Source organism: Oncorhynchus nerka, linkage group LG13 (genome assembly GCF_034236695.1).
Source record: "Oncorhynchus nerka isolate Pitt River linkage group LG13, Oner_Uvic_2.0, whole genome shotgun sequence".
NCBI lineage: Eukaryota > Metazoa > Chordata > Actinopteri > Salmoniformes > Salmonidae > Oncorhynchus > Oncorhynchus nerka.
The window spans coordinates 60,599,918-60,627,433 of NC_088408.1; the positions used below are offsets into that span (position 1 = coordinate 60,599,918).

At 43.7% G+C, this 27,516-nt stretch overlaps 2 protein-coding genes across 4 annotated transcripts in view; one reads left to right on the forward strand and one right to left on the reverse strand.

Annotated features, from left to right (window-relative positions):
- Window positions 1-3,731: 3,731 nt before the first annotated feature.
- mmab (metabolism of cobalamin associated B) lies at window positions 3,732-7,963 on the reverse strand. The gene is made up of 9 exons (XM_029677520.2): window positions 7,801-7,963; window positions 7,262-7,326; window positions 7,083-7,176; window positions 6,938-6,995; window positions 6,776-6,848; window positions 6,573-6,670; window positions 4,641-4,705; window positions 4,476-4,535; window positions 3,732-4,380 (listed from the first exon to the last, which is right to left on the reverse strand). Exons 1-9 carry the CDS (start codon window positions 7,905-7,907, stop codon window positions 4,296-4,298), a joined length of 705 nt encoding a protein of 234 aa, XP_029533380.1. The 5' UTR covers window positions 7,908-7,963; the 3' UTR covers window positions 3,732-4,295.
- Window positions 7,964-8,073: 110 nt separating this feature from the next.
- The window catches only part of mvk (mevalonate kinase), a 30,126-nt gene continuing 10,683 nt past the window's right edge, over window positions 8,074-27,516 (forward strand). Inside the window, exons 1-3 of one of the 3 annotated variants that reach the window (XM_065026525.1) lie at window positions 8,074-8,461; window positions 22,238-22,385; window positions 26,623-26,770. In XM_065026525.1, coding sequence (XP_064882597.1) covers window positions 8,384-8,461; window positions 22,238-22,385; window positions 26,623-26,770 — 374 coding nt within the window. In that variant the 5' untranslated portion in view covers window positions 8,074-8,383. The remainder of the gene's footprint in view (window positions 8,462-22,237; window positions 22,386-26,622; window positions 26,771-27,516) is intronic. The other 2 variants (XM_029677518.2, XM_065026527.1) reach the window with 2 other exon arrangements.

Here is a 27,516-nt window from a genome sequence, read left to right on the forward strand (position 1 = left end):
GTGAGTGTGTCTCGGTTTTATTTCTAGAGGAATCAATCCATTTATTTTCTCACTTCGGGACAAGTTCTGTATAGCTCAGAGCGGTATTTATTAATTAAATAATGATATAACAGTTGTGAAGAACAGATTCTGTCAGTTCCATAGAGATTCATCTTTATCTGCCATTATAGCGTCTGACACAGCATGGGCAGCGCCATTGAGGTTATCTCTATTTTAACGTAGTACATTTTCTTCTTCACGATTGGCTGATCCTTCCTGATGAGCCGGTTGGACCTTGACTCCAGGTATTCAGGAAGGATCAGCCAATGAAGATGCAAGTCACACCCAGTTGATTGCGTTAAAATGGTGGAAGCCCTCAATGGCGCTGCCCATGCTAAAATGGCCTTTTGGCCACTAGAGGCCTCTATCATTCTCTATGGTCAGTTCTCTATTAATGTCGTTACTATCTGCAAAGTTTGATTGTGTCACATGCTGGTTTATATTGTGCACACCCGAAGCACCCCAATCTGTCAGTTGACTCTGACGTTTGGGTTGTGAGCATGAATATCAATGCGTCCTTTTCAGAAACAGTTTGTTTTCCGACCATTTTATCTAAATAAAAAATAAAAACCACAAAAAAAAACATGAGTCCTTCTCCAACGCGCTGGTTCACAGCTTTGCGGCGGTAAGTGCATTAAAACTAGTCAGACGCATCAATTCGCTGTCAAAATTCACATGAATTACTTTGTTATTACTACCAATCTGTAATGATTTATTGATTTACTTTTGTTTCTCAAACTTAAGGACATTGTTCCTCTGAGATCAATATTACTTTCATAAAGTTAAGGAGACAGGATCGAACAACTTGAATTTCTTTATCACATCTGACTGGTTTACTTGCATTGCCTGATTTGGAGTCATTTCCCTCTGATACTGGGGGTTTAATGGTATGCTTTACTGCCCAGGGTCTGTCCTCTGTTTAGTATACACTTTTTTCAGCAGGCTTATTTATATATATATATATATATATATATATATATAAAAAGCCTGTTTGAGAGGTAAACATTCTACAGCATTAGTGGGAAAGCAAGAGCCTGCTATGCATGCAAGAGTAATGGTCGCCTGACATGCAGAAGGTATACTGAATTATGATTTGTTATGGACTACTACAGTAACAACATAACTTGTTTGGTTTACACATAAGAATACACTGGCTTTTGTCTATGTGTTGCAGGACCAGGCTGGGGCAGCCCTGCATGAAGACTTATCTTTTAGAATGTGTGGAGGATGAATGGGCAACTGGGTATGGTTGTAGGTGCCAGGGGCACCGGTTTGTGTCAAGAACTGCAATGCTGAACAGTTTCCTGTGTGTATCAAAAAATGGTCAACAACCCAAAGGACATCCAGCCAACTTGACACAATTGTGGGAGGCATTGGAGTCAACATGGGACAGCATCCCTGTGGAACGATTTCAACACCTCCATGCCCCAACGAATTGAGGCTGTTCTGAGGGCAAAAGGGGTGCAACTCAATATTAGGAAGGTGTTCTTAATGTTTTGTACCCTCGGTGTGTATGTATATGTATGTACATTTCATTACACATGTATGTGAACACCCCTTCAAATTAGTGGATTTGGCTATTTCATTCACACCCGTTGCTGACAGATGTATAAAGTCGAGCACACAGCCATGCAATCTCCATAGACAAACATTGGCAGTAGAATGGCCCGTACTCAAGCTCTGACTTTCAATATGGCACCGTCATAGGATGCCACTTTTACAAGCAGTTTGTCATATTTTTTTCCCTGCTAGAGTGCTGTTATTGTAAATTGGCAACATCTAGGAGAAACAACGGCTCAGCCGCTAAGTGGTAGGCCACACAAGCTCACAGAACAGGACGGACAAGTGCTGAAGCGTGTAAAAATGGTCTGTCCTGCATTGCAACATTCACTACCGAGCAACGGCAGCCCAATAACTTAATCGGGAGCTTCATGAAATGGGTTTCTATGGCCGAGCAGCGGCACACAAGCCTAAGATCACCATGCCGCTTGCTGCCTTTGGACTCTGGGGCAGTGGAAACATGTTCACTGGGGTGATGACTAACGTTTCACCATCTGGCAGTCCGACGGACGAATCTGGGTTTGGCGGATGCCAGGAGAACACTACCTGCCCGAATGCATAGTGCCAACTGTAAAGTTTGGTGGAGGAGTAATAATGGACTGTGACTGTTTTTCATGGTTCGGCCTAGTCCCCTTAGTTCCAGTGAATGGAAATCTTAACACTACAGCATACAATTACATTCTATACGATTCTGTGCTTTCAAATTTTTGGCAACCGTTTGGGGAAGGCCCTTTACTGTTTCAGCATGACAATGTCCCTGTGCACGAAGCGAGGTCCATACAGAAATGGTTTGTCGAGATCGGTGTGGAAAAATTGACTGGCCTGCACAGAGCCCTGACCTCAATCCCATCGAACACCTTTGGGATGAATTGGAACGCCGACTGCGAGCCAGGCCTCAGTGCCCGACCTCACTAATGCTCTTGTGGCGGAATGGAAGCATGTCCCTGCAGCAGTGTTCCAACATCTAGTGGAAAGCCTCCCCAGAAGAGTGGAGGCAGTATTATCATATATTGTATGTGTTTTATTATTTTATTGTGTAGTAGATCATATGGGTTGAAAGTTGTTTTTGTTCTCAGACAGACATAAAGGTCATAGCTTTCTAGGGGGGAAACAGGACATTTATGAAATATTGCCGTCTTGCTAGATTGATGACTAAACCCACAGCTAAACAGTGTAAAACGTCTGTCAGCTCAACTGGTTAATCTTAACTAACAGTAAATTGAGACCACGACTGACTTCCTAAGGGGGGGGCTTGTTCCTAGAAATGGCACTGATTATACACATACTATACGCTGCTCCAATGACAGGGTCCTGCAGAGCCTGATGGTGGTCCTGCCTTTTCGGGGAGTAGGAAGGTTCTAGAATAGTCTGGGTCAGATCGCTGCCTCTGGTCTTCATCTCTTCTCAGTGCGGAGACATGGGTCTTGTTCATTAAAGCAGATTGTTTTTGTAGCAGAACAAATTTGTTATTGGACAACAACAAAAAAGTATCTCCCTTTTTTCAAAACATTTGCTCCCTACTGAACACAACCCAGGACTTTTGATCTACTCTTCTATAATAAGGTCTGGTAAGCAGTACCATAGTAAGTTAATAAATACATATTGTTACATACACATGAAAGGTGAAGTGAAATGTGCTTTACAGGGTCAGCCATAGTAGTACGGTGACCCTGGATCAAATTAGGGTTAAGTGCAATAATCCTCCATATTTGTTTAAAACTCCACTGGAACCCATTCCACTGGCACCTACCATGGGTGCTACAGCTTTAATAGCTTCTCACACAGGAAATCATGCCTGCTCAATCACCCACCTGCATTACAAGCCATACGAGGATCACAATCTGTCTCTTATGACCTGGGCCAGTAGCATTTCCCAGAAAAGCCAGGCCTGGTGCCAGATAGTGACCGTGTGTGAGTTGGAAGACAGAGCCCTTTTCACAGTACTGAGCCGGACCGGGCTGTACTATGCTTGCTTGGTTAAACATCCACCATAGTTGTTGAAACGATGTTGGAAAGCCCAGTGTGAACTGAGGATATCTGAACCGACAGTACAGTTCTGAGGACCAGTTGTAATAGGTTTTCAATATGACCTTCAGCACTTTACGTTTGAGGTGTAGAAGATAATGGTAATGTGATGATGAAAGAAGTTTATTTACTGCAGCATCGGATGACAGCATAAGAGTTTGTAGAAATGCTATACAAATATAGGTCCATTCAAAATGGATTCTCATCTGTTTTCATTAGAAAAGTGTACTTTCTGATGCCGAGTGATAAAAGCTAGTCATCCAGTTCTCTGAAATACTTGATAAAGAAATTGTATTGAAAGCTTCTTGTGATACAACCTGTGCTTCATATACACAATACAGGATTATAACTTGTGCGCGTCATTACAAAATCAAACCTCATTTTATTATTATCCTGTTCAAAAATGGTTGTTGCAACATTTTAAAAAGTACCGCATGGCAAAAGAAGTGTCCGTACGTTTAGATTTTGCCTCTAGCAAAGTCGAATTTGGATTCAAGTGTTTATTTGAAATGTAGGAAAAGTTCCATCACGAGATACAGTATTTAAACTTAGACCCATCGAACTGTGTTTCACATAAAACAATGCCGATGAATTGATTAATTCAACCTAGAAGCAGAACAAAGGTTGTTCCACAAAGGTCCCCGGTTTGATCTTTCACGTGTAGACGTGTGTCACTCGGGTCTTTTGTAGATCGTCTCCTCGTTGCCTTCTTTCATGGCTGTGTACCTGGCCACTGTGAACAGGTAGTCGCTCAATCTATGGGAAGACGTGAGGTAAATGATTATCAACAAGAGTACACCACTTCCTTAAACGCATGATAATACATCTGCACATTTATACAAGGATAATACCTGTTCAAATATTTGGCAACATCAGGATCGGCCTCACCTGACCGCACAATAGGTGAAACACTGGAAAGATAAGACAAGTGTTATCACTGTTTCTGGGGCTACGTTCAGGATCACAACGTTATACAGTGTTGGGTCTAAACAACTGTATGATTCGTTGGAACTCACCTGCGTTCTGCTCGGCGACACACTGTCCGTGCTATGTGGAGGGCCGCACTGCTCTTTCCTCCAGACTAACCGGACAGAGAAGTTAAGATAAAAACACATCAAACCAATATGCACAGACAATGTATTCACCCAAAAAGGGTCCTTATGAATAAAACCAATATATACACAGTGCATTCAGAAAGTTCAGACCCCTCGACTTTTCCCACATTACAGCTATATTCTAAAATGAACATTTTTCCTCAATCTACACACAATACCCCATAATGATGAAGCAATTTTTTTGCAAATGTGTAAGAAAAGAAAAGAGAAAAAAAAGCATACCTTATTTACATAAGTATCCGAATACTCAGAATACCCTTCGCTATGAGACTCAAAATTGAGCTCCGGTGCATCCTGTTTCCATTGATTATCCTTGATGTTTCTTGATTGGAGTCCACTTGTGGTAAACCCAATTGATTGAACATGATTTGGAAAGGGACACACGTCCATATAAGGTCCCACAGTTGACAGTGCACGTCAGAGCAGAAACCAAGCCATGAGGTTGATGGAATTGTCCGTAGAGGGCCGAGACAGGATTATGTCGAGGCACAGATCTGGGGAAGGGTACCAAAAAAAATGTCTGCAGTATTGAAGGTCCCCAAGAACACAGTGGCCTCCATCATTCTTAAATAGAAGAAGTTTGGAACCACAAAGACTCTTCCTAGAGCTGGTTGCCCGGCCAATCTGAACAATCAGGGGAGAAGGGCCTTGGTCAGGGAGGTGACCAAAAACCCTGACCGAGTTCCAGATTTCCTCTGTGGAGATGGGAGAACCTTCCAGAAGGACAACCATCTGCAGCACTCCACCAATCAGGCCTTTATGGTAGAGTGGCCAGACGGAAGCCACTCCTCAGCAAAAGGCACATGACCGCAAGCTTGGAGTTTGCCCAAAGGCACCTAAAGGACTAAGACCATGAGAAACAAGATTCTCTGGTCTGATGAAACCAAGTTTGAACTCTTTGGCCTGAATGCCAAACGTCACGTCTGGAAGAAACATGGCATCATCCCTACAGTGATGCATGGTGGTGGCAGCATCAAACTGTGGGGATGTTTTTCAGAGGCAGGGACTGGAAGACTAGTCAGGATAAAGGGAAATATGAACGGAGCAAAGTACAGAGAGATCCTTGATGAAAACCTTCTCCAGGGCGCTCAGGACCTCAGACTGGGGCGAAGGTTCACCTTGCAACAGGACAACGACACTAAGCACACAGCCAAGACAACTCAGGAGTTGCTTCGGGACAAGTCTTAAATGTTCTTGAGTGGCCGAGCCAGAGCCCGGACTTAAACCCGATCGAAGTATCTCTGGGGAGACCTGAAATAGGTGTGCAGCAACGCTCCCCATCACACCGATCTGCAGCTTAAGAGGATCTGCAGAGAAGAATGGGATAAACTCCCCAAATACCCGGTGTGTGAAGCTTGTAGCGTCACACCGAAGAAGACTCGAGGCTGTGATAGCTGCCAAAGGTGCTTCAACAAAGTACTGACTAAAGGATCTGAATACTTATGTAAATGTGATTTATTTTTATTTATTTGCAAAAATGTCTAAACCTGTTTTTGCTTTGTCATTATGGGGTATTGTGTGTAGATTAGAGAAAACATTTAATCAATTTTAGAATAAGGCTGTAAACTAACAAAATGCGGAAAAATTCAAGGGGTGCGAATACTTTCCGAATGCACTGTAGTACAAGTCCATACACATGCATTGAGTTGCTTTACACATGGATTCACAAATACAATTACAGTACCTTTATCAGCCTCATGCTGTTTTACCTTGAACATATTGTCAGCTCATGTATTTGGAATATGAACCCCTCTAAGCCTCTCACAATTCCACATCACGTTTTAACTAACATTTCAGTTTTCTAAAAGATTCATCCAGTGTTTGAGTGCTTACAGGTAATATGAAGTTTGTCAGTGGTGGAAGCTTCTCTGTGAACTCATCAATCCAGCCTTCAAGGTCTGCCACGGGTTGGGAACTGAACTTAGTTTTTTCTGTTGGCAGGAGTGCGAGAGAGTATAAGGACAACGAGAAGACCATTGACTCGGGTAAGCTGTGTGGAATGATTCTTCAAAATGATTTACAACAAAGTCATTTACTTATATGAATTTCTCGTGCAGATGACTGAGGTGTGGCAATGTTGGATCCCACATCTTGTAAGACACACTGAATCTGTGGGGTTAGAAGGGTAAACGTTGAGTACAAGACAACGTTCGTCGTTACTCTCCATAAATGAACGGGAAAAAAGTTACAACTCAGACCTTGTCCAGTTGATCTGTGAATGTATGGCCTTTGTCGATACAAAACTCCCTGGCCAAGCTGCAGAAGACAACACAAGACGGTGAATCAATTCAGTAAGGGGGAACAAAGCATAAGACCCAATAGAAGGGATGGACATCACATTACCCTATCGCTGATGACAACTCATCCGTTGTTCCCAATGCTTCAAACACATGATCTTCCTTGGGTCTTCTCTCTCCAGTGTAAGTGCTAGAGAAACCTTTGGCAATGACAGGAAGAGGATAAACAAAGCGTTCCTTGTTGAAATCACCATATGATGTGCAATAACTTGCTTGCATACTCACCTTTATCACCAGTTTTAGTGTATATTTTGGGGATCCTGCTTTCTCCGTCAGTTTTGGAGGCATAACTTTTACAGGAGAAAAATATAATCAAGAGCTTTATGCTAGCTTGGCTGTCAGTGCAGGCAAGATCATTTCAGCTGTCTGTCTGTGGGCAATATTATTGGCTAGCATAGTCAGCCGTCATCTACAACAATTTCAGGTGTGTTTCTTATCCCATTCTCTTGCACTACCTGTGTGACTAGTACTAACGTTACATGTGTAGCATAGGAGGCTGATGGGAGGAGCTATAGGAGGACAGGCTCATTGTAATGGCTGTTATAGAATAAATGAAGGGTATCAAAACCTATGCAAACCACATGTTTGACTCCGTTCCATTTATCCAATTCCATCCATTAATGGAACCCGTCCTCCTATAGCTCTTCCCATCAGCCTCCACTGATGTGTAAGCTAACTGTGTGTCAAATAACTATGGCACATAGCTAGCTAGCTACCAAACAAGATAAAATATTTGTATAAGAAGCGATGGTCCATACAGCTACCTTCTTTCTGATCCAAATGATGTCTTTGTCCAAGTCACAGCTAAACATTTGCTAGTCCTTGTCAGGATACAACGTAGGTGAGATGGTTTGGTAATCATTGAAGCCATGTTTACATAATATAAAAACGCGCGTTGTGCCTCTTGTTTATCCCTGGTATCCGTATGTGCGTAGGATGGACAGCTTGTCGCACGACCAATGGCACGAGGGACAGAGTAGGATGTTGATTGGCTAGCAAAAGATCTGTACATCTCACCTCTAGCGCTGATTGGACATGAAGCAGAGCTATGGCCCGCTGGCTGCGTTGTGTTGACAGTTCACTGTCGCATGATGTTTCCACTATTATTACGGTAGCAAGCTATTTAAGTGGCAACAGCTTCATACTGAAGTTTTATCCCTTTTAAAAATACATCGGGATTGTGTATAGACGACCCCTCATCATTCGGAGTGGTTGACTTATCACTAATAATTGCCAGATAACGTTTTCCTGGCGAATTGTCTGGAGGCTAGCCAGCTAGTTACCTTGCTAACAACTAATAATTTTACTTAGCAAATTCGCTGTACCAAAACGTAGCCCGCTATCAGAATGCATATCAAGGAATGTATCATGTCTGCACCTGGGAAAGCTATCCTCCACGGAGAACACGCTGTCGTGCATGGCAATGTAAGTACAGTACCGTTAGAGCGCAGTATAATCAGTGGACCACCTAGCTAGCGCCTGCCTTATTCCACACTTTGTGTTACAGCCTGAATTCAAAATTGATTCAATATAATTTCTCCCCCATCTACACACAATACTCCATAACGACGAAGTGAAAACATGTTTAGACGTTTTAGCAAATGTATTGAATGAAATAGAGATCTCATTTAAATAAGTATTCACACCCCTGAGTCAATACTTCGTAGAAGCACCTTTACAGCATTGAGTCGTCTTGAGTGTGTCTGTATAAGCTTTGCATATCTGGATATGGGGATTTTCTTCCCTCATTATTTCTGGCACATTTTCTCAACCTACTTAGAGTGATGGGGAGTGCTGGTGAACAGCAATCTTCAAGTCTTTCCACATATTTTCAGTGAGATTCAAGTCTGGGCTTTGGCTGTGCCTCAAGGATTTTCACATTCTTGTTCTGAAGCCATTCCAGTCTTGCTTGGGGGAATTGTCCTGTTAGACTGGGGCAAATATGTACATTCCAAGGTAGTTTCCACTCAGAAGTTTCTCATTAAGGATTTGTCTGTATTTGGCTCCAGACATTGTTCCCTCTAGCCTTACCAGTCTTCCAGTCCCTACCACTGAAAAACATCCTCATAGCATGATGCTGCCACCACCGTGCTTCACGGTAGGGATGGTGTTAGATGGGCTTTGCATTCAGGTCAGAGTTACATTTTTATCTCATCAGACCAGAATCTTTTACCTTATGCCCGGTCTTTCACATGCATTTTTGTAAAGTCTAGATGTGCTGTTGTGACAGGTTAAAGGACATATTCATAGCCTGTTATACATTGAAAAGTATTAGTAAGTTCATAGTATGTGAGGATCTTAAAACATCTAAGGTTAAAATATGCATTCAGTATTAGTTGATAGAGTTTGATAACATTCATATAATTGTGTTAGTTCAAATCTGTCAAAGGGTACGAATTGTGAGAGTAATGTGTAAACGTTATATTGATTACTTTATTTTGTGGTGCCTAAAAGTGTTAATCTGTGATCTACGAAATGCTTTTAATCTATGAGCCGGAGATCGATTGCTCTGGTCTCCACCCATATTCCTGGGGAAATTCGCGGTCTTTTTCTCATTGAACTAAATGTTGACTTGAGAATACAACACCGTATCACTCTCGTGATTATTTCTCCCCTGTTTTCAGGGGCGTAACACTGTCATGCCTTTTTCTCAGGAGTGACTTCTGTCTGGCCATTCTCCCATAAAGCCCAGATTGGTGAACTGCTGTAGAGACTGTTGTCCTTTTATCATGTTCTCCCTTCTCGGCCAAGGAACTCTGTAGTTCTCTCAGAGTGGTCGGGTTCTTGGTCACCTCCCTGATCAAGGTCCTTTTTGCCAGGTTGTTTGGTTGGATGGCCAGCTCTAGGCAGAGTCTGGGTAGTGTCATTTTTTAAATTTCCCAATGATGCAGAAATGATTGTATACCCTTTCCCAGATATGCCTCATCACAATTCTAAGTTGGACCCGTTCCGAAATGGACCTGAGGACAACTAGACCTAGTCGGATCCAGACCCGCTCCGATCCGAGTGAGGGAAGCAGCAGAATTGTTTTATTTTTTATTAAAGGGAGAGGATGGAGGGAGAGATGTGCCGCTCTAACAGGCAGGGAGGGGCTGTACTGTGAGCGAGTGACACGGGGAGGAGGAAGCGAGAGATGAGACAGCAACCAACCAAGCCGACTCGCGCTATAGTAGGCTAATAGCTGACATAGCTAGATTATTTATCATCGTATGATTATGTAGTATTGGTCTTGACTGGATCAAACCGTGAGAAATTAGGTAGGTAGGCTAACTGAGGCTGCAGTGCATGCACTTTCTTATCCTAGTTACAAATCACTCCATTCAGAATATTAACTAGCAGCCTACCTGTTGGCTCTTGGTCATTGTAGCCTATCCTTCTCCTTTAACTTATAATTTTGTCATTTTAATTCCATCTTCCATTGATTAGATATCTCCTTACTTTTGCAACACACAGAGCGAGGCTCTATGACTGTAGCCTATTGCCGCTTTGATGACTCATGGATCGGCCAACAACAAGCTACACGCTCCACTCTTGTAAAAAGCAAGAGGCAGCATAAATTATATCATTTCTCTCTTGCTCTCTACTGAAGCAGTCACGTTCAGATCCTTCCGGACAAGTCAGTCAAAATTACACATACCGTAGACCCGTGACGATCATATCAAATCCAACTCAGACCTGTGACATTATTTAGAATTCCGGATCCTCTCGGGTCCAGGATTGGGTCTTGGGTATTCGCATACAGGTGGATTCGTGAAGAGCTCTACTCTACTCTACTGTGGGCAGGAGTGTACCTCCCGACTACATCGAGTCGCTGTCAGTCGATATGGGGAAACAGTCGGTGGTTGTATTTGATTAACGGTTTATTAAAAAATATAGATTTCAGCAAACAAAGCCGCACAGCTACAGAGGACAAACATAGGTAGAATGAATATTTTTAGAAGTATCGACTGACAATGACTCAACGTAGTCAGAGATACAGTCCACACACTTGTCTATCACTCAACTCCATTGATGTGTTGTAACTGGCTGAGAAACCCTCAGCTAGCCAGTGAAGTAGAATTATTTGCTAGAATCAACAAACACAATTTGAGCCTAAGGGTGTTTTCACACTTGGTCCCTTTGACAGTTGTTGTGAACTCAGTGCTGTTTGCTTACATTTTTGTGCAGTGTGAACACTCCAAAGGGACTCAGACCCCTCCAAAAGAGCCCCCGAAGCGAACCGAATGGAGACCATCAAGAGATGGTCTGAGTTCGGTTCGCTTTAATTCCTTAGTCCGGTTCCCTTTAAGGCAGCGTGAACGCAAAGCTCCCCAGGGTCTCTTGTCATTATTTCCACACCACACACTAGACTACTGCAACACTGTTTCCCCTGCTATAAACCCTTACATTGGTGCCACAAAAGACAGAAGATGGTGATGTGCAGTTTCGCAGGAAAAAATGTGTAGCCTTTTCTTCCTATAAATTGAATATCGGTCATCGGTGGAATTATCAGCCAATACCGATATAGCGCTAAAAGGCCAATACCAGCCGATAATATTGATGAACCTATACATTGGTCGGGCTCTATGTAAAAAGACCCATGATCACCAACGTGAGGTTTCTAGGAGCATGTCAAAGTGGGTGTCAAATAAAAGCAAAAGAGTTATTTAAAAAATGCATTCTTGTCAAAGAGTTGGAAAAGGATTCTTAGAAAACATCTACCAGAAAAAGTCTTAAATGTATTTGAAATACATAAACATAAGAACTAATATCAACACTTCTATTTAGTTTAGGATACTTTTTTCTGACACCGCCTAGTATATTGGTCCTGGATGGCAGTTAGCATAACAGGTGGTGGCGCAACCGGTCAGAATGCTCTTGATACTGCAGCTGTAGAACTTTTTGAGGATCTGGGGACCCAGGCCAAATCTATTCCGTCTCCAAGGAACTTGAAACTTTCAACCCGCTCCACTACAGCCCCGTCGATGTTAATGGGGGCCTGTTCGGCCCTCCTTTTCCTGTAGTCCACGAACAGCTCCTTTGTCTTGCTCACATTGAGGGAGAGGTTGTTGTCCTGGCTCCACAATGCCAGGTCTCTGACCTCCTACCTATAGGCTGTCTCATGGTTGTCGTTGATCAGGCCTACCACTGTTGTCATCAGCAAACTTAAGGATGGTGTTGGAGTTGTGTTTGGCCCTGAAGTTGTGGGTGAACAGGGAGTACAGGAGGGGACTAAGCATGCACCCCTGAGGGGCCCCGGTGTTGAGGATCAGCGTGGCAGACGTGTTGTTGCCTACCCTTACCACCTGGGGGCAGCCCGTCCGGGATTCAGTTGCAGAGGGAGGTGTTTAGTCCCAGGGTCCTTAGCTTAGTGAGGAGCTTTGTGGGCACTATGGTGTTGAACACTGAGCTGTAGTCAATGAACAGCATTCTCACATAGGTGTTCCTTTTGTCCAGGTGGGAAAGGTCAGTGTTGATTGAGATTGCGTCATCTGTGGATCTGTTGGAAATTGGAGTGGGTCTCAGGTTTCCGGGATGATGGTGTTGATGTGAGCCATGGCTAGCCCAGTGCTACGGGGTGGTAGTAATTTAGGCAGGCATTCTTTGGCACAGGGACTATGGTGGTCTGCTTGCAACATGTAGTTATTAGACTCGGTCAGGGAGAGGTTGAAAATGTCAGTGAAGACACTTGCCAGTTGGTCCGCGCATGCACTGAGTACACGCCCTGGTAATCCGTCTGGCCCCACGGCATTGTGAATGTTGACTTGTCTAAAGGTCTTGCTCACATCGGCTACGGAGAGCGTGATCACACAGTCGTTCGGAACAGCTGGTGCTCTTGTGTGCTTTAGTGTTGCTTGCCTTGAAGCAAGCATAAAAGGTAAGCGTGCATCATTTGGCAGCTCGCGGCTGGGTTTCCCTTCGTAGTCCGTAAACCCTGCCACATCCAACGAGTGCCAGAGCCGTTGTAGTAGGATTCAACCTTTGTTCTGTATTGACGCTTTGCCTGTTTCATGGTTCGTCTGAGGGCATAGCGGGATTTCTTATAAGCATCCAGACTAGTGTCCCGCTCCTTGAAAGCTGCCGCTCTAGCTTTTAGCTCGGTGCAGATTATGCCTGTAATCCATGGCTTCTGGTTTGGATATGTACAGTACCAGTCAAAATTTAGGACACACCTACTCATTCCAGGGTTTAATTTATTTGTACTATTTTCTACATTGTAGAATATTAGTGAAGACATCAAAACTATGAAATAACACATGGAATTATGTAGTAACCAATAGTGTTAAATATATTTTAGGAGATTTTTCAAAGTAGCCACACTTTGCCTTGATGACCGTTTTACACACTATTGGCATTCTCTCAGCCAGCTTCACGAGGTAGTCACCTGGAATGCATTTCAATTAACTGGTGTACCTTGTTAAGTTCATTGTCTCAAACACATTAAGAAATTCCAATCAGTTGTGTTGTGACAAGGTAGGGGTGGTATACAGAAGATAGTCTTTTACCAAATAGGGTAAATGTCAAGAACAGCTCAAATAAGCAGAGAAATGACAGTCCATCATTACTTTGACTGACCTTCATGTCTTAATCTGGAAAATGTCAAGAACTTTAAGAGTTTCTTCAAGTGCATTCGCAAAAACCATCAAGCGCTATGATGAAACTGGCTCTCATGAGGACCGCCACAGGAAAGGAAGACCCAGAGTTACCTCTGCTGCAGAGGATACATTCAATAGAGTTAACTGTATGCCAGATTGCAGTCCAAATAAATGCTTTACAGAATTCAAGTAACAAGCACATCAACTGTTCAGAGGAGACTGCCTGAATCAGGCCTTCATGGTCTAATTGATGCAAAGAAACCACTACTAAAGGACACCAATAAGAAGAAGAGACTTGCTTTGGCCAAGAAACACGAGCAATGGACATCAGACTGGTGGAAATTTGACATTTGTAACCGCCGTGTCTTTGTGAGATGCAGAGTAGGTGAACGGATGATCTCCGCATGTGTATTTCCCGCATGGAAGAGGTGGTGTGGGGGTGCTTTGGTGGTGACACGGTCAGTGATTTATTTTGAATTCAAGGCACACTTAACCAGCATGGCTACCACAGCATTCTGCTGCAATACGCCATCCCATCTGGTTTGCGCTTAGTGAGACTGTCATTTGTTTTTCAACAGGACAATGATCCAAACACACCACCAGGCTGTGTAAGGGCTATTTGACCAAGAAGGAGAGTGATCGAGTGCTGCATCAGATGACCTGGCCTCCACAATCCCCCGCCCTCAACCCAATGGAGATGGTTTGGGATGAGTCAGAGTGAAGGAGTAGTACGATTCTGACAGGATTAGTTTTTTTTCCAAACTGCCCCCCTGTAATTATTATTTTTTCAATACATTTTTTCAGTTATGACGGAAGTGTAGCGATAATATTTGAATTGAGGAAGTGTGATCATAATCATATTTTGGCGTTCCGCATTAAAAGACGTCCTAAAAGACGTCCTAAATGCCCCCACCCCCCCTTCAGATGTGAGCTAAACAGCGCACTTGATATGCATTGTTAGGCTATGAATGAGAAACTGAACTTGTCATGTAGGCCCTTCATACAGTGCATTCGGAAAGTATATTGACTCCATTTTTGTTATGTTACAGCCTTATTCTAAAATTGATTTAAAAAAAAAATATATATATATACCCCATAATGACAGCGAAAACCGGTTTAGACATTTTTGCAAAAAAACATTTAAAAAAAATGAAATGCCTTATTTACATAAGTATTCAGACCCTTTGCTATGAGACTCGAAATTGAGTTCAGGTGCATCCGGTTTCCATTGATCATCCTTAATGTTTCTACAACTTGATTGGAGTCCACCTGTGGTAAATTAAATTGATTGGACATGATTTGGAAAGGCATACACCTGTCTATATAAGGTCTCACAGCTGACAGTGCATGTCAAAGCAGAAACCAAGCCATGAGGTCGAAGGAATTGTCCGTAGAGCTCCGAGACAGAATTGTGTCGAGGCACAGATCTGGGGAAGGGTACCAACAAAAATGATCCAGCATTGAAAAACACTGTATATATTTTGAATGAAGCTGCAATAGGCTATTCAATTGTATTATTTTCGTACAGTAGTGTATTATCCGCAGAAAACAAAAACTTTACCGCAGGCTACACTGTTTCTTAACATCTGTCAAAAACCCATCATGCATATGTAACAGTATAGCTTCTGTCACTTTCCTTGCCCCTACCTGGGCTCGAACCTCTGCACACATCAACAACTGACACCCACGAAGCATCGTTACCCATCGTGCCACAAAAGCCGCGGCCCTTGCAGAGCAAGGGGAACAACTACTTTAAGGTCTCAGAGTGAGTGACGTCACCAATTGAAACGCTATTAGCGCACACCACCGCTAACTAGCTAGCCATTTCACGTCGGTTACACTTAGTCACACTGTTACTACTGCCTACACCTTAGCTAGCTAGCTTAGATTTCTACTGCATCAATGGATTCGCAGGAAATAATAATGTTGTGCTGGGAGCTGTTTCAGACGATCAGGCTGCCAATTATTGGCGACTACATTTTGACACCTGAGCCAGAGAGTGTGTCCATCAGCGACTACAGACAGCACAGACACCGAGTCAGACGAGCTCACCGATGTTGAGGCCAAGCCCCTTGAGGCAACCGAAGAAGACCACCCGTTAATGTTGGCTCTTTCAATTACGGTGCTTCAGTCGGTTGAGGGGTAATATGTCAGTGATTCTGGACAAGAAATTGAAAAGGTTTGAGTTCAGGTGCACTTGCAAGTCCAATGAAGGGAGGCCCTGCTATTTGCTTTTTACCCCCAAGGAGATGGTCGAGACGTGACCAGTTTTAATGAACTCACCAATGGTAAGTGCTTGCCATTCAACTATTAGTCTAGTTTAGTTTGCTGTGTGTTTGTGTGATGAGACAAATAGACTGACTAGCTAGCTAGCGTATTAAAGCCGAGAGCGAGACCTTAAAATATTTGCAGTAACTTATTCGACCTGTGCGTGTGTGGTGGGTGCTTATATTTGTCCTAAAGACAGGTTACATAAATGCATGAAATGGCCATCAATAACATTATCAAATACCTTCATCAATACTGGTAAAACTGTGTACTGTTTGTGTGTGTTCACGTATGCATTTGAATGAGTGCAGGTTGTGTAATTATTGATATTTGAAAATGTATTGGCCAAAATAGATGACAATGACTGAATGTTAAAGAATTATATATTGTTATCTTACTTTTCCAGAGAAAAAACTAGTAGCTTTTTCCAAAAACCTCTACAAGAAAACGTTCAGCTCTAAAAGGAGCAAACAAACACAAAGGAAACATCAGAGGACATATTTCCTTGATGGCAAGCAAATCTGAAGAGAAACATTCAAGTTCCTACACTTAAGTTTTCTTTAGAGTAATACAACTTGGATGTTTTCTGTTATTATTGGAGCTGCAACAGTGGTAATGAGGTACTTCAGGAAGAATGAGTAGTAGGCTGTATCATGAATAGAAATAAGAGCTCAGAATACATTGTTCCTTTCAGCACATATTAAAGGCTTGTTTTAAGTCATTTATTTTCTGGTTTCAGAATTTCTACAAATAAGCTGACAGCAGTGATAAAGTTCTACAAGGAACATGGTGTGGTTCCAAGGAAGAAGTCGTGTGGTGGTCGTCTCGCCAGCAAACAGGTGCTGTACTACGAGGACATTCATCGAATCGTCCACTATGTCAACAACTTCGCCAATGTCCATGCAATGCCGCTCCCAGGATGGAACCCTGGATTTAAAAAGGGCAGACAACCGGGTGCTACCGACAATTTCAGACCAAGTCCTCTGTGTGGCACAAGTACAAAATATTGATGCATGAACTTGGTGTCTTCCTGAATCTTGATACTTAGAATTGTATCAAACGTTCGTCAGCTCAAGCCAGCGGACCAGCGACAAAGACTCCCACACAAATTGGATCCAAAAAAAGACGATCAGTCCTCACTATCTGGGGACGCGTGTGGACATATTTTCTTTAACATTTCTCATTTTAGTTGCTGCTTAGAGAGCCCAGAGCTTACTCTGACCCTTTTTAGCTCTCATCTCCTCCATCCTCTTCCCTGTTTTAGCTCTTTTCAGATGTAGTTTACTCTGTGCTCGGGGACGTGTCAGACTGAAACTATTTGTTTGAGTATAGCCTATACACATTCTGCGACACGTATTTTATAAAGAGATGTTATTTAACGCGCTAATTATTTATCCTACCAAGCCTTCTCCCCGAATGTAATCTGACATGGAAAAAGTAAGGGTCACAACCATGATATGTGCGAGGACTACATGGGATGTGCATGCATTTGTCTGCACATGCATGTGCACATGCGCCACGAACGCGTGCACACCACACGTAGTCCTCACACATGTTTCGCAGTATGAGTTTCTCTGTCACACATACTGCATGTGCGTGTACGTGTGTGAAAATAAGTGAATGTAGCCAATGTGTATCCCGTTGCTTGTATGTGTACAAACGTATACATGTGATCGTGTATGAATATTTGTGCACGACAACGATGCAGATGGACACTATGTCTGTATAGTGAGAGCAAGATGTAATTTTGTGTGTGTAAGAAGAACACGGACACGTCATGTGGATTTCATGGTTTGGTGATGTTCCGCATGTAAATGGCACTAATGGAGGCTGCATAGGGGAGGACGGATCAAAATAATGGATGGAACAGAGTGAATGGAATGGCTTTAAACGCACAGAAACCATGTGTTTGATATGATTTCGCTCTAGCCATTACCTCGAGCCCATCCTCCCAAATGAAGGTGCCACCAACCTTCTGTGAATGGCACATAACTCGCTTGATATTTGGAGTAGAGAGAGCTCATGTTGGTCTCATAAGGAAGCTAACATTCTCCTCTTTCCGGCACTGTATCCAACTCCATGTGTTTTGGGGTCAATGTGACTGATTATGATACTGAAAGTCGCTTTACCCAAAGTTGATTCCCACAAACTTTATTGGTCCCTCCCAAAGATCTATTGCCTCAGCGAACAGAATGTGTGAATGGGGCTCTGATGGGCAGCCTCCCTGTTCTCTCTTGAACTATGCCATTACTGGTTAAAGAGACAGCTCACACGTTTATAAATTAAGCTAATTTCTATTTAAATGTTGTTGATCAGTCCAATGAAACAGGTTGCAAGTTGATTCATCTGTAGCCCCATGAAATCAGCCAAAACACGCTCCGTTACTTAATGCATGCACACACTCCTGTTTGAATAGGCCTAGGCTACATCTCAATTTACCCAGTTTAAAAATAAAGATTTACCATTCAAATTCACTGAACAGAAATATGAACACAAAAAGCTTATTTCTCTAAAATTGTTTGCACAAATGTGTTTTACATCCCTGTTAGTGAGCATTTCTCATTTGCCAAGATAATCTATCCACCTGACAGGTGTGGCATATCAAGAAGCTGATTAAACAGCATGATCAATACAAAGGGGCACCTTGTGCTGGGGACAATAAAAGGCCACTTTTAAAATGTGCAGTTTTTTCACACAACATAATGCCACAGATGTCTCAAGTTTTGCGGAAGCGTGTAATTGGCATGCTGACTGCAGGAATGTCCACTAGAGCTGTTGCCAGAGAATTGAATGTTCTTTTCTCTACCATAAGCCGTCTCCGTCATTTTAGAGAATTTGGCAGTACGTCCAACCAGTCTCATAACCGTAGAGCGTCTCGTGGGCGAGCGGTTTGCTGATGTCAACGTTGTGAACAGAGTGTCCCATGGTGGCGGTGGGGTTATAAAGTATGGCCAAGCATAAGCATTTTATTGATGGCAATTTGAATGCAAAAATACTGTAATGAGATCCTGAGGCCCATTGTAAGCCCCATTTTTTTTTTAAAGGTATCTGTCTAAAAGATGCATATCTGTGTTCCCAGTCATGTGAAATCAATAGATTAGGACCTAATGAATTTATTTCAATTGACTGATTTCCTCATATGAACTAACTCCGTAAAATCAATTAAAATGTTGCGTTTATATTTTTGTTCATAATAAATGGATACTATTATGTTATGTAGTTAGATTGATTTTATGATTGATTCACTAATGCATTCATGGCTGCCTGTTGATGTAAAAAAAAGTGTAATTTAATGATATTGAACTCAAAAGAAGCTCAACAATTGAACAGAGCGTTATCTGAGTTTGTCTGGATCTTTCTGTGACTTTGGTTTCTTTTTTATTGTTTTTTAGTATCATGATACTAAACCTTAACCTGGTTTCTAAGTCAAAATTCTGGTATCGTGACAAAGAAAAGTAGAGTTCAGTACAGTACACAGTAGATTTATAACTAAACCAAGATAGACCAGTACCTGTCATTTCCAGTGGGAACAAATGATTCCTAGTGGGCAGAACAAGCAAGGTGGGCAGAGCCAAGCATGTGCTAGCGTGATCCTATTGGCGCGTTTTAGCATACATCTGCATATTTCCGTTAGGGAACGCCTACTCCGAAGTGCACGTGTGCAATATCTCAATTCACCTTTGCACTCGTTCTACACAGCACGATAAAAAATAAAAAAAACGAAAGTCTACAGAACTTAGTCCAAACTGTTCATAACATATTCTAGTTTTGTGAACAGAGAACTGTATTGAGCGCAAATGTTAGATCAATGAGAAAATGTAGGCCAAAATCCATCTCGTTCAATCTTCTCCCCCTGCCTGTCAGTGGAAATGTCAAGCTGATGCTTCATATTTATACACTACCTGTCAAAAGTTTTAGAACACCTAGTCATTCAAGGGTTTTTCTTTATTTTACTATTTTCTACATGTTCTACATTGTAGAATAATATACATCAGAACTATGAAATAACACATGGAATCATGTAGTAACAAGTGTTATACAAATTAAAATAGCCACCATTTGCCTTGATGACCGCTTTGCATTGCACACTTGGCATTCTCTCAACCAGCTCCATGGGGTTGTCAAATGGAATGCATTTCAATTAACAGGTGTGCCTTAAATTAATGTGTGGAATGTCTTTCCTTAATGCGTTTGAGCCAATCAGTTGTGTTGTGACAAGGTAGGGGTGGTATACAGAAGATAGATAGATATTTGGTAAAAGACCGAGTCCATATTATGGCAAGAACGGCTCAAATAAGCAAAGAGAAACGACAGTCCATTAATTTAAGACGTGTTATTTCATAGTGTTGTTGTCTGCACTATTATTTTCTATTATGTAGAAAATAGTAAAATATTGAAAAACTCTTGAATGACTAGGTGTTTTAAAACTTTTGACCGGTAGTGTACATCCAGTGAAATATCTGTCTCGTTGTTCAATCTGTGGTAGGGATGTGACAAGTGTACAATTTTGTTAAAGTTTAAACCATAAGAAAAATCCTAAAATGACGTGATTCAGATATGATCCTGCGTTTTGACCGCTAGTTGGCAATGCAGTTCAATCTACTGAAGTCCTGGATACCTACCAGACTGCACTCTTACTACTGTCCCCCACACACACGGCAACAATGGTAGTTAAATGTCGTTTTAGGTTTCCTGCTGGGTGCCTCTCCTCCATGTTCTCAGATGTCAGTACATGGGCTGTGTGATGGCTCGGTTCAGTGATGCATGACAGCTTGTTCATAGATGGCCAACAATCTGCTGTTAACGCCACGCATGGTGTTTAAGAGCGCGCGCTTTTTACTTGCAGAGCAATCATACAATTTCTCCATCCGGGCTGTCGCGGTTTTTTTCGGCATCTTCCGTCTGGTTATAGATATGCCATTCGGACATTGAAGCCGTCATCCTCTACCATTGACAATGTCTGCATATCAATTGCAATACTTTCTGTAGTCGGTGCTGTGATTTCTCTCACTTACGTCCCTTATCGCACTGCTGCCAGCAACGGGTTGGGTCTCATGTTCCCTCCCTTTCAGCGTTGCACCTGTATTGCCACTGTAGCTCAATTTCACCTCGCAAGGTTAGCAGATTTCACCACCTTCTCATTTAATTTCTCAAAGTATTCCCATACAGGATTTTGCTGCTGCCGCTTCACTGTCTCACTCTGACATTTTTCCAACTGTTAATGACGAGCGGAGCGCTTTATATCCGTGGCAAATAATTTGAAAGATACGGATTTCCTCCTAACGTTACAGCATTGCTGCATTAGGTATTTGTTTAATTCGTTTTCACCCCTTTATGATGGTGATCGGGACCTGTTAGTGCTAAGTTAACTGCACTGTGATTTTAATTTAGTGAAAAACTAAAACGATTGGTTAGGGAGCTTTTCTAAAAGTTAACGATCCCAATTGAATTTATACGTCACACCCCTAATACACAGTAGAGCCCACTAGAGTTGAGTACACTACATTATAATGAACTATACTGTACTCTACTGAGCTCTTCTGTGCTGTCCAAACTTGTGGAACATATAGACGTCTATGATTGGTTCAGATTTGGTCCAGACCAACCAAATTTGGTCTTGTTTGGTGGCAGAGCTCATTAAAATAATAGCCTGTGTGTAGGATAATACCCAAATATGCAAAATAAGGATATTGCATATTTCTGCCTTTGTGTACCTGTTGAGGATACGTCACCATGAAGAGAATGACATTCATAACCATAATTATGCATTTTTGTGCAGTACAGAACAGAAACCCATGATGTAATTATTTACCACAATGCTGTTCCCTGGTGTAAATCCAGTTCAGTTACTGTAGTTCAATAACCAAAAATAGTTTTTGTTCTAAGTCAAGGTGTCATCATAGCTGACACCTCATTATTTTCTGCAGACATATTTGAATCTTAATTCAGAGCAGATATTTAAGAGTTTTTGTCAAATGGTCACACAAAAAAAACAGTGGCAGATCTCCACAGTTTTAATAATACGTGTGCTTTGGAAACATTTTCTGTGTAAATTGTTGAAAGTATTCATTGTGCGTAGAGTTTGTATGGTTTGTTCAACTTTGAAACTTTTTTTTTTTTTGGCATAGGTAACATTTTAAGTGAACAACCTGAGTCTCAGTGCAACTCCTTTACCATGGAATTGCCCCCAGGCTAATACAACATTTTTTATACACTCATGTATTCATGAAAGTTGTTCACCCAGTACTGACAGTCTATTCTGTGTTTGCACTGAAAGAAGATTGGTTGTTGACATGAAATTGATTTGACTATAACCACAACAACAATTCAGAGGTCTGTTTTCTCCAACCCCTGCTAGGTGGCTCTGGCTGTGAGTTTGAACCTGCGCACATACCTACGGTTGCAAGCCACATCCACCAGTAAAGTCTGCATCAATCTCCCCAACATCAACACTTTCCTCAGCTGGGATGTGACCAAGTTGAAGCAGCTGCTTCCTGACTCTGGAGGTGGGAGGTGCTTTCTGGCTGGAGGATTGAAATGTACTGTAGTGAATTTGAAGGGGTGGCCCGAGTGGGATTGGAACCCTGGTCCCTGTGACTCAGTCCAACACCTTAGCCATTACACCAACATTTACATTTACATTTAAGTCATTTAGCAGACGCTCTTATCCAGAGCGACTTACAAATTGGTGCTTTCACCTTATGACATCCAGTGGAACAGCCACTTTACAATAGTGCATCTAGGTCTTTTAAGGGGAGGGGGTGAGAAGGATTACTTTATCCTATCCTAGGTATTCCTTAAAGAGGTGGGGTTTCAGGTGTCTCCGGAAGGTGGTGATTGACTCCGCTGTCCTGGCGTCGTGAGGGAGTTTGTTCCACCATTGGGGGGCCAGAGCAGCGAACAGTTTTGACTGGGCTGAGCGGGAACTGTACTTCCTCAGTGGTAGGGAGGCGAGCAGGCCAGAGGTGGATGAACGCAGTGCCCTTGTTTGGGTGTAGGGCCTGATCAGAGCCTGGAGGTACTGAGGTGCCGTTCCCCTCACAGCTCCGTAGGCAAGCACCATGGTCTTGTAGCGGATGCGAGCTTCAACTGGAAGCCAGTGGAGAGAGCGGAGGAGCGGGGTGACGTGAGAGAACTTGGGAAGGTTGAACACCAGACGGGCTGCGGCGTTCTGGATGAGTTGTAGGGGTTTAATGGCACAGGCAGGGAGCCCAGCCAACAGCGAGTTGCAGTAATCCAGACGGGAGATGACAAGTGCCTGGATTAGGACCTGCGCCGCTTCCTGTGTGAGGCAGGGTCATACTCTGCGGATGTTGTAGAGCATGAACCTACAGGAACGGGCCACCGCCTTGATGTTATTTGAGAACGACAGGGTGTTGTCCAGGATCACGCCAAGGTTCTTAGCGCTCTGGGACGAGGACACGATGGAGTTGTCAACCGTGATGGCGAGATCCTGGAACGGGCAGTCCTTCCCCGGGAGGAAGAGCAGCTCCGTCTTGCCGAGGTTCAGCTTGAGGTGATGATCCGTCATCCACACTGATATGTCTGCCAGACATGCAGAGATGCAATTCGCCACCTGGTCGTCAGAAGGGGGAAAGGAGAAGATTAATTGTGTGTCGTCTGCATAGCAATGATAGGAGAGACCATGTGAGGTTATGACAGAGCCAAGTGACTTGGTGTATAGCGAGAATAGGAGAGGGCCTAGAACAGAGCCCTGGGGGACACCAGTGGTGAGAGCACGTGGTGAGGAGACGGATTCTCGCCACGCCACCTGGTAGGAGCGACCTGTCAGGTAGGACGCAATCCAAGCGTGGGCCGCGCCGGAGATGCCCAACTCGGAGAGGGTGGAGAGGAGGATCTGATGGTTCACAGTATCGAAGGCAGCCGATAGGTCTAGAAGGATGAGAGCAGAGGAGAGAGAGTTAGCTTTAGCAGTGCGGAGCGCCTCCGTGATACAGAGAAGAGCAGTCTCAGTTGAATGACTAGTCTTGAAACCTGACTGATTTGGATCAAGAAGGTCATTCTGAGAGAGATAGCGGGAGAGCTGGCCAAGGACGGCACGTTCAAGAGTTTTGGAGAGAAAAGAAAGAAGGGATACTGGTCTGTAGTTGTTGACATCGGAGGGATCGAGTGTAGGTTTTTTCAGAAGGGGTGCAACTCTCGCTCTCTTGAAGACGGGAGGGACGTAGCCAGCGGTCAGGGATGAGTTGATGAGCGAGGTGAGGTAAGGGAGAAGGTCACCGGAGATGGTCTGGAGAAGAGAGGAGGGGATAGGGTCAAGCGGGCAGGTTGTTGGGCGGCCGGCCGTCACAAGACGCGAGATGTCATCTGGAGAGAGAGGGGAGAAAGAGCACAGGGTAGGGCAGTGTGAGCAGAACCAGCGGTGTCGTTTGACTTAGCAAACGAGGATCGGATGTCGTCGACCTTCTTTTCAAAATGGTTGACGAAGTCATCTGCAGAGAGGGAGGAGGGGGGAGGGGGAGGAGGATTCAAGAGGGAGGAGAAGGTGGCAAAGAGCTTCCTAGGGTTAGAGGCAGATGCTTGGAATTTAGAGTGGTAGAAAGTGGCTTTAGCAGCAGAGACAGAGGAGGAAAATGTAGAGAGGAGGGAGTGAAAGGATGCCAGGTCCGCAGGGAGGCGAGTTTTCCTCCATTTCCGCTCGGCTGCCCGGAGCCCTGTTCTGTGAGCTCGCAATGAGTCGTCGAGCCACGGAGCGGGAGGGGAGGACCGAGCCGGCCTGGAGGATAGGGGACATAGAGAGTCAAAGGATGCAGAAAGGGAGGAGAGGAGGGTTGAGGAGGCAGAATCAGGAGATAGGTTGGAGAAGGTTTGAGCAGAGGGAAGAGATGATCGGATGGAAGAGGAGAGAGTAGCGGGGGAGAGAGAGCGAAGGTTGGGACGGCGCGATACCATCCGAGTAGGGGCAGTGTGGGAAGTGTTGGTTGAGAGCGAGAGGGAAAAGGATACAAGGTAGTGGTCGGAGACTTGGAGGGGAGTTGCAATGAGGTTAGTGGAGGAACAGCATCTAGTAAAGATGAGGTCGAGCGTATTGCCTGCCTTGTGAGTAGGGGGGAAGGTGAGAGGGTGAGGTCAAAAGAGGAGAGGAGTGGAAAGAAGGAGGCAGAGAGGAATGAGTCAAAGGTAGACGTGGGGAGGTTAAAGTCGCCCAGAACTGTGAGAGGTGAGCCGTCCTCAGGAAAGGAGCTTATCAAGGCATCAAGCTCATTGATGAACTCTCCGAGGGAACCTGGAGGGCGATAAATGATAAGGATGTTAAGCTTGAAAGGGCTGGTAACTGTGACAGCATGGAATTCAAAGGAGGCGATAGACAGATGGGTAAGGGGAGAAAGAGAGAATGACCACTTGGGAGAGATGAGGATCCCGGTGCCACCACCCCGCTGACCAGAAGCTCTCGGGTGTGCGAGAGCACGTGGGCGGACGAAGAGAGAGCAGTAGGAGTAGCGGTGTTGTCTGTGGTGATCCATGTTTCCGTCAGAGCCAAGAAGTCGAGGGACTGGAGGGAGGCATAGGCTGAGATGAACTCTGCCTTGTTGGCCGCAGATCGGCAGTTCCAGAGGCTACCGGAGACCTGGAACTCCACGTGGGTCGTGCGCGCTGGGACCACCAGATTAGGGTGGCCGCGGCCATGCGGTGTGGAGCGTTTGTATGGTCTGTGCAGAGAGGAGAGAACAGGGATAGACAGACACATAGTTAACAGGCTAGAGAAGAGGCTACGCTAATGCAGAGGAGATTGAATGACAAGTGGACTACACGTCTCGAATGTTCAGAAAGTTAAGCTTACGTAGCAAGAATCTAATTGACTAAAATGATTCAAATGATACAGTACTGCTGAGGTAGGCTAGCTGCGTTGTTGACACTACCCTAATCAAGTCGTTCCGTTGAGTGTGAAGTTTCTACAATGCTGCTTTTTTTAGCTGGCTAGCTAGCAGTGTTGGTTACGTTACGTTAGGAGAACGACAATAGCTGGCTAGCTAACCTAGAAAATCGCTCTAGACTACACAATTATCTTTGAAACAAAGACGGCTATGTAGCTAGCTATGTAGCTAGCTACGATCAAACAAATCACACCGTTGGGACTGTAATGAAATGAAATGAAAATGTGATACTACCTGTAGAGCGAAGCGGAATGCGACCGGAATGCGAAAGTTCTATTCAGTAGACGTTGGCTGGCTATTGGCTAGCTAGGAGTGTCTCCTACGTTAAGGACGACAAAATAGCTGGCTAGCTAACCTCGGTAAATTAAGATAATCACTCTAAGACTACACACTCTAACTACACAATTATCTTGGATACGAAGACAGCAAAGACAACTATGTAGCTAGCTAATACTACACTAATCAAGTCGTTCAGTTGAGTGTGATAGTTACTACAGTGCTACGGTAGCCGGTGAACGTATGCTAGCTGGCTAGCTGCTAGGCAGATAGGAGGATGACGAAATACGAGGCTTAAACCTCCTGACAAGGTAGGTGTTGTACTAAGTTTGCTACAATACCCCCTTGGAAAGTCATATCCTTGTGTCCGTGCTATGGGACATAATGGCCTCCCAGCAGCTCCATTCCACTTCTGACACCAATGCAGCGAATTTGGGAGAGAGCCTGAACTAGACTTGAACCCCAAAACTATTGGTCAAGCTGTAAAACAACAGCTCAAAATATAATTGTTGGTTTTCTTTGTTTTATTCTTCTATGGTAATGTTGTCTATTTTTGTTATTCTGCTTACAGCCGAACTGGGGAATGTGAATGAGCTTGATGCAGAGCTTGTCAGGAGGCTGCGAGACTTGGTTGGTGTATCAAATGGAACCTTGGATACTCGCAGCATGGCCATCTTAGCCTTCCTCTACATCTACCTCTCTGTCTTTGCTGGGTCAGGGTAAGAATTGAAATTGCTAGAGCTAATTTATATAGGAGTGTTAACATAGGATAATTCTAATCTTGACACCCAAGAATCAAACCTCTAATGAACAATACAGCATGCTAGTGAGGAAGACTTAGGCAGCTGGGAGCTGGGCGGATGCTAAAGAGTAGGCCTAATCGGGGCTGACGCGGGCAGCGCTAGGCTAGCGTGTTTGAGAGAGGAGTGGACGGGCTCTGACAGGACGGACAGCCACTAATTAGAAGCTGGCACTGGGCCCCCGCTGCAGCCTTAACAAGTCTGGATGTGTTTGTCCCTGGGGAGAAGAGCTCCACAATTAGTTTAGAGCACCCGCGTTTCCTGTCTGCCCAAAAGGAGTCTGACTGTCATGGACATTGACAGTGGAGCAAGTATACTCAGCTCACACCCATGCACATATGCACACCACACTAGTCATTCCCGAGGAAAAGTACTGCTGTGCCTCGGTCCTTTGGCCTGTTTGATTAAGATCACAGGAAGTGTGCTTTCTGGATATTTTTGCTATATGAGCTGTTGCAAAGTGTGAGGTTTTTGTGTGAAATGGGTACCCAAAAGCCTTTTACAAACAGTAGTAGGTACAAACAATAGCCCAGTTTTAAAGTGATTTCATGGAATGTGTTTATTGTATCTTTTCCACCCAAATTATATACTTTTCTCCCTAGCCTATCTTAGTCTTAATAAATCATACTACTTTCCTATTCCTAGATATAAGCACATCTAAGCTG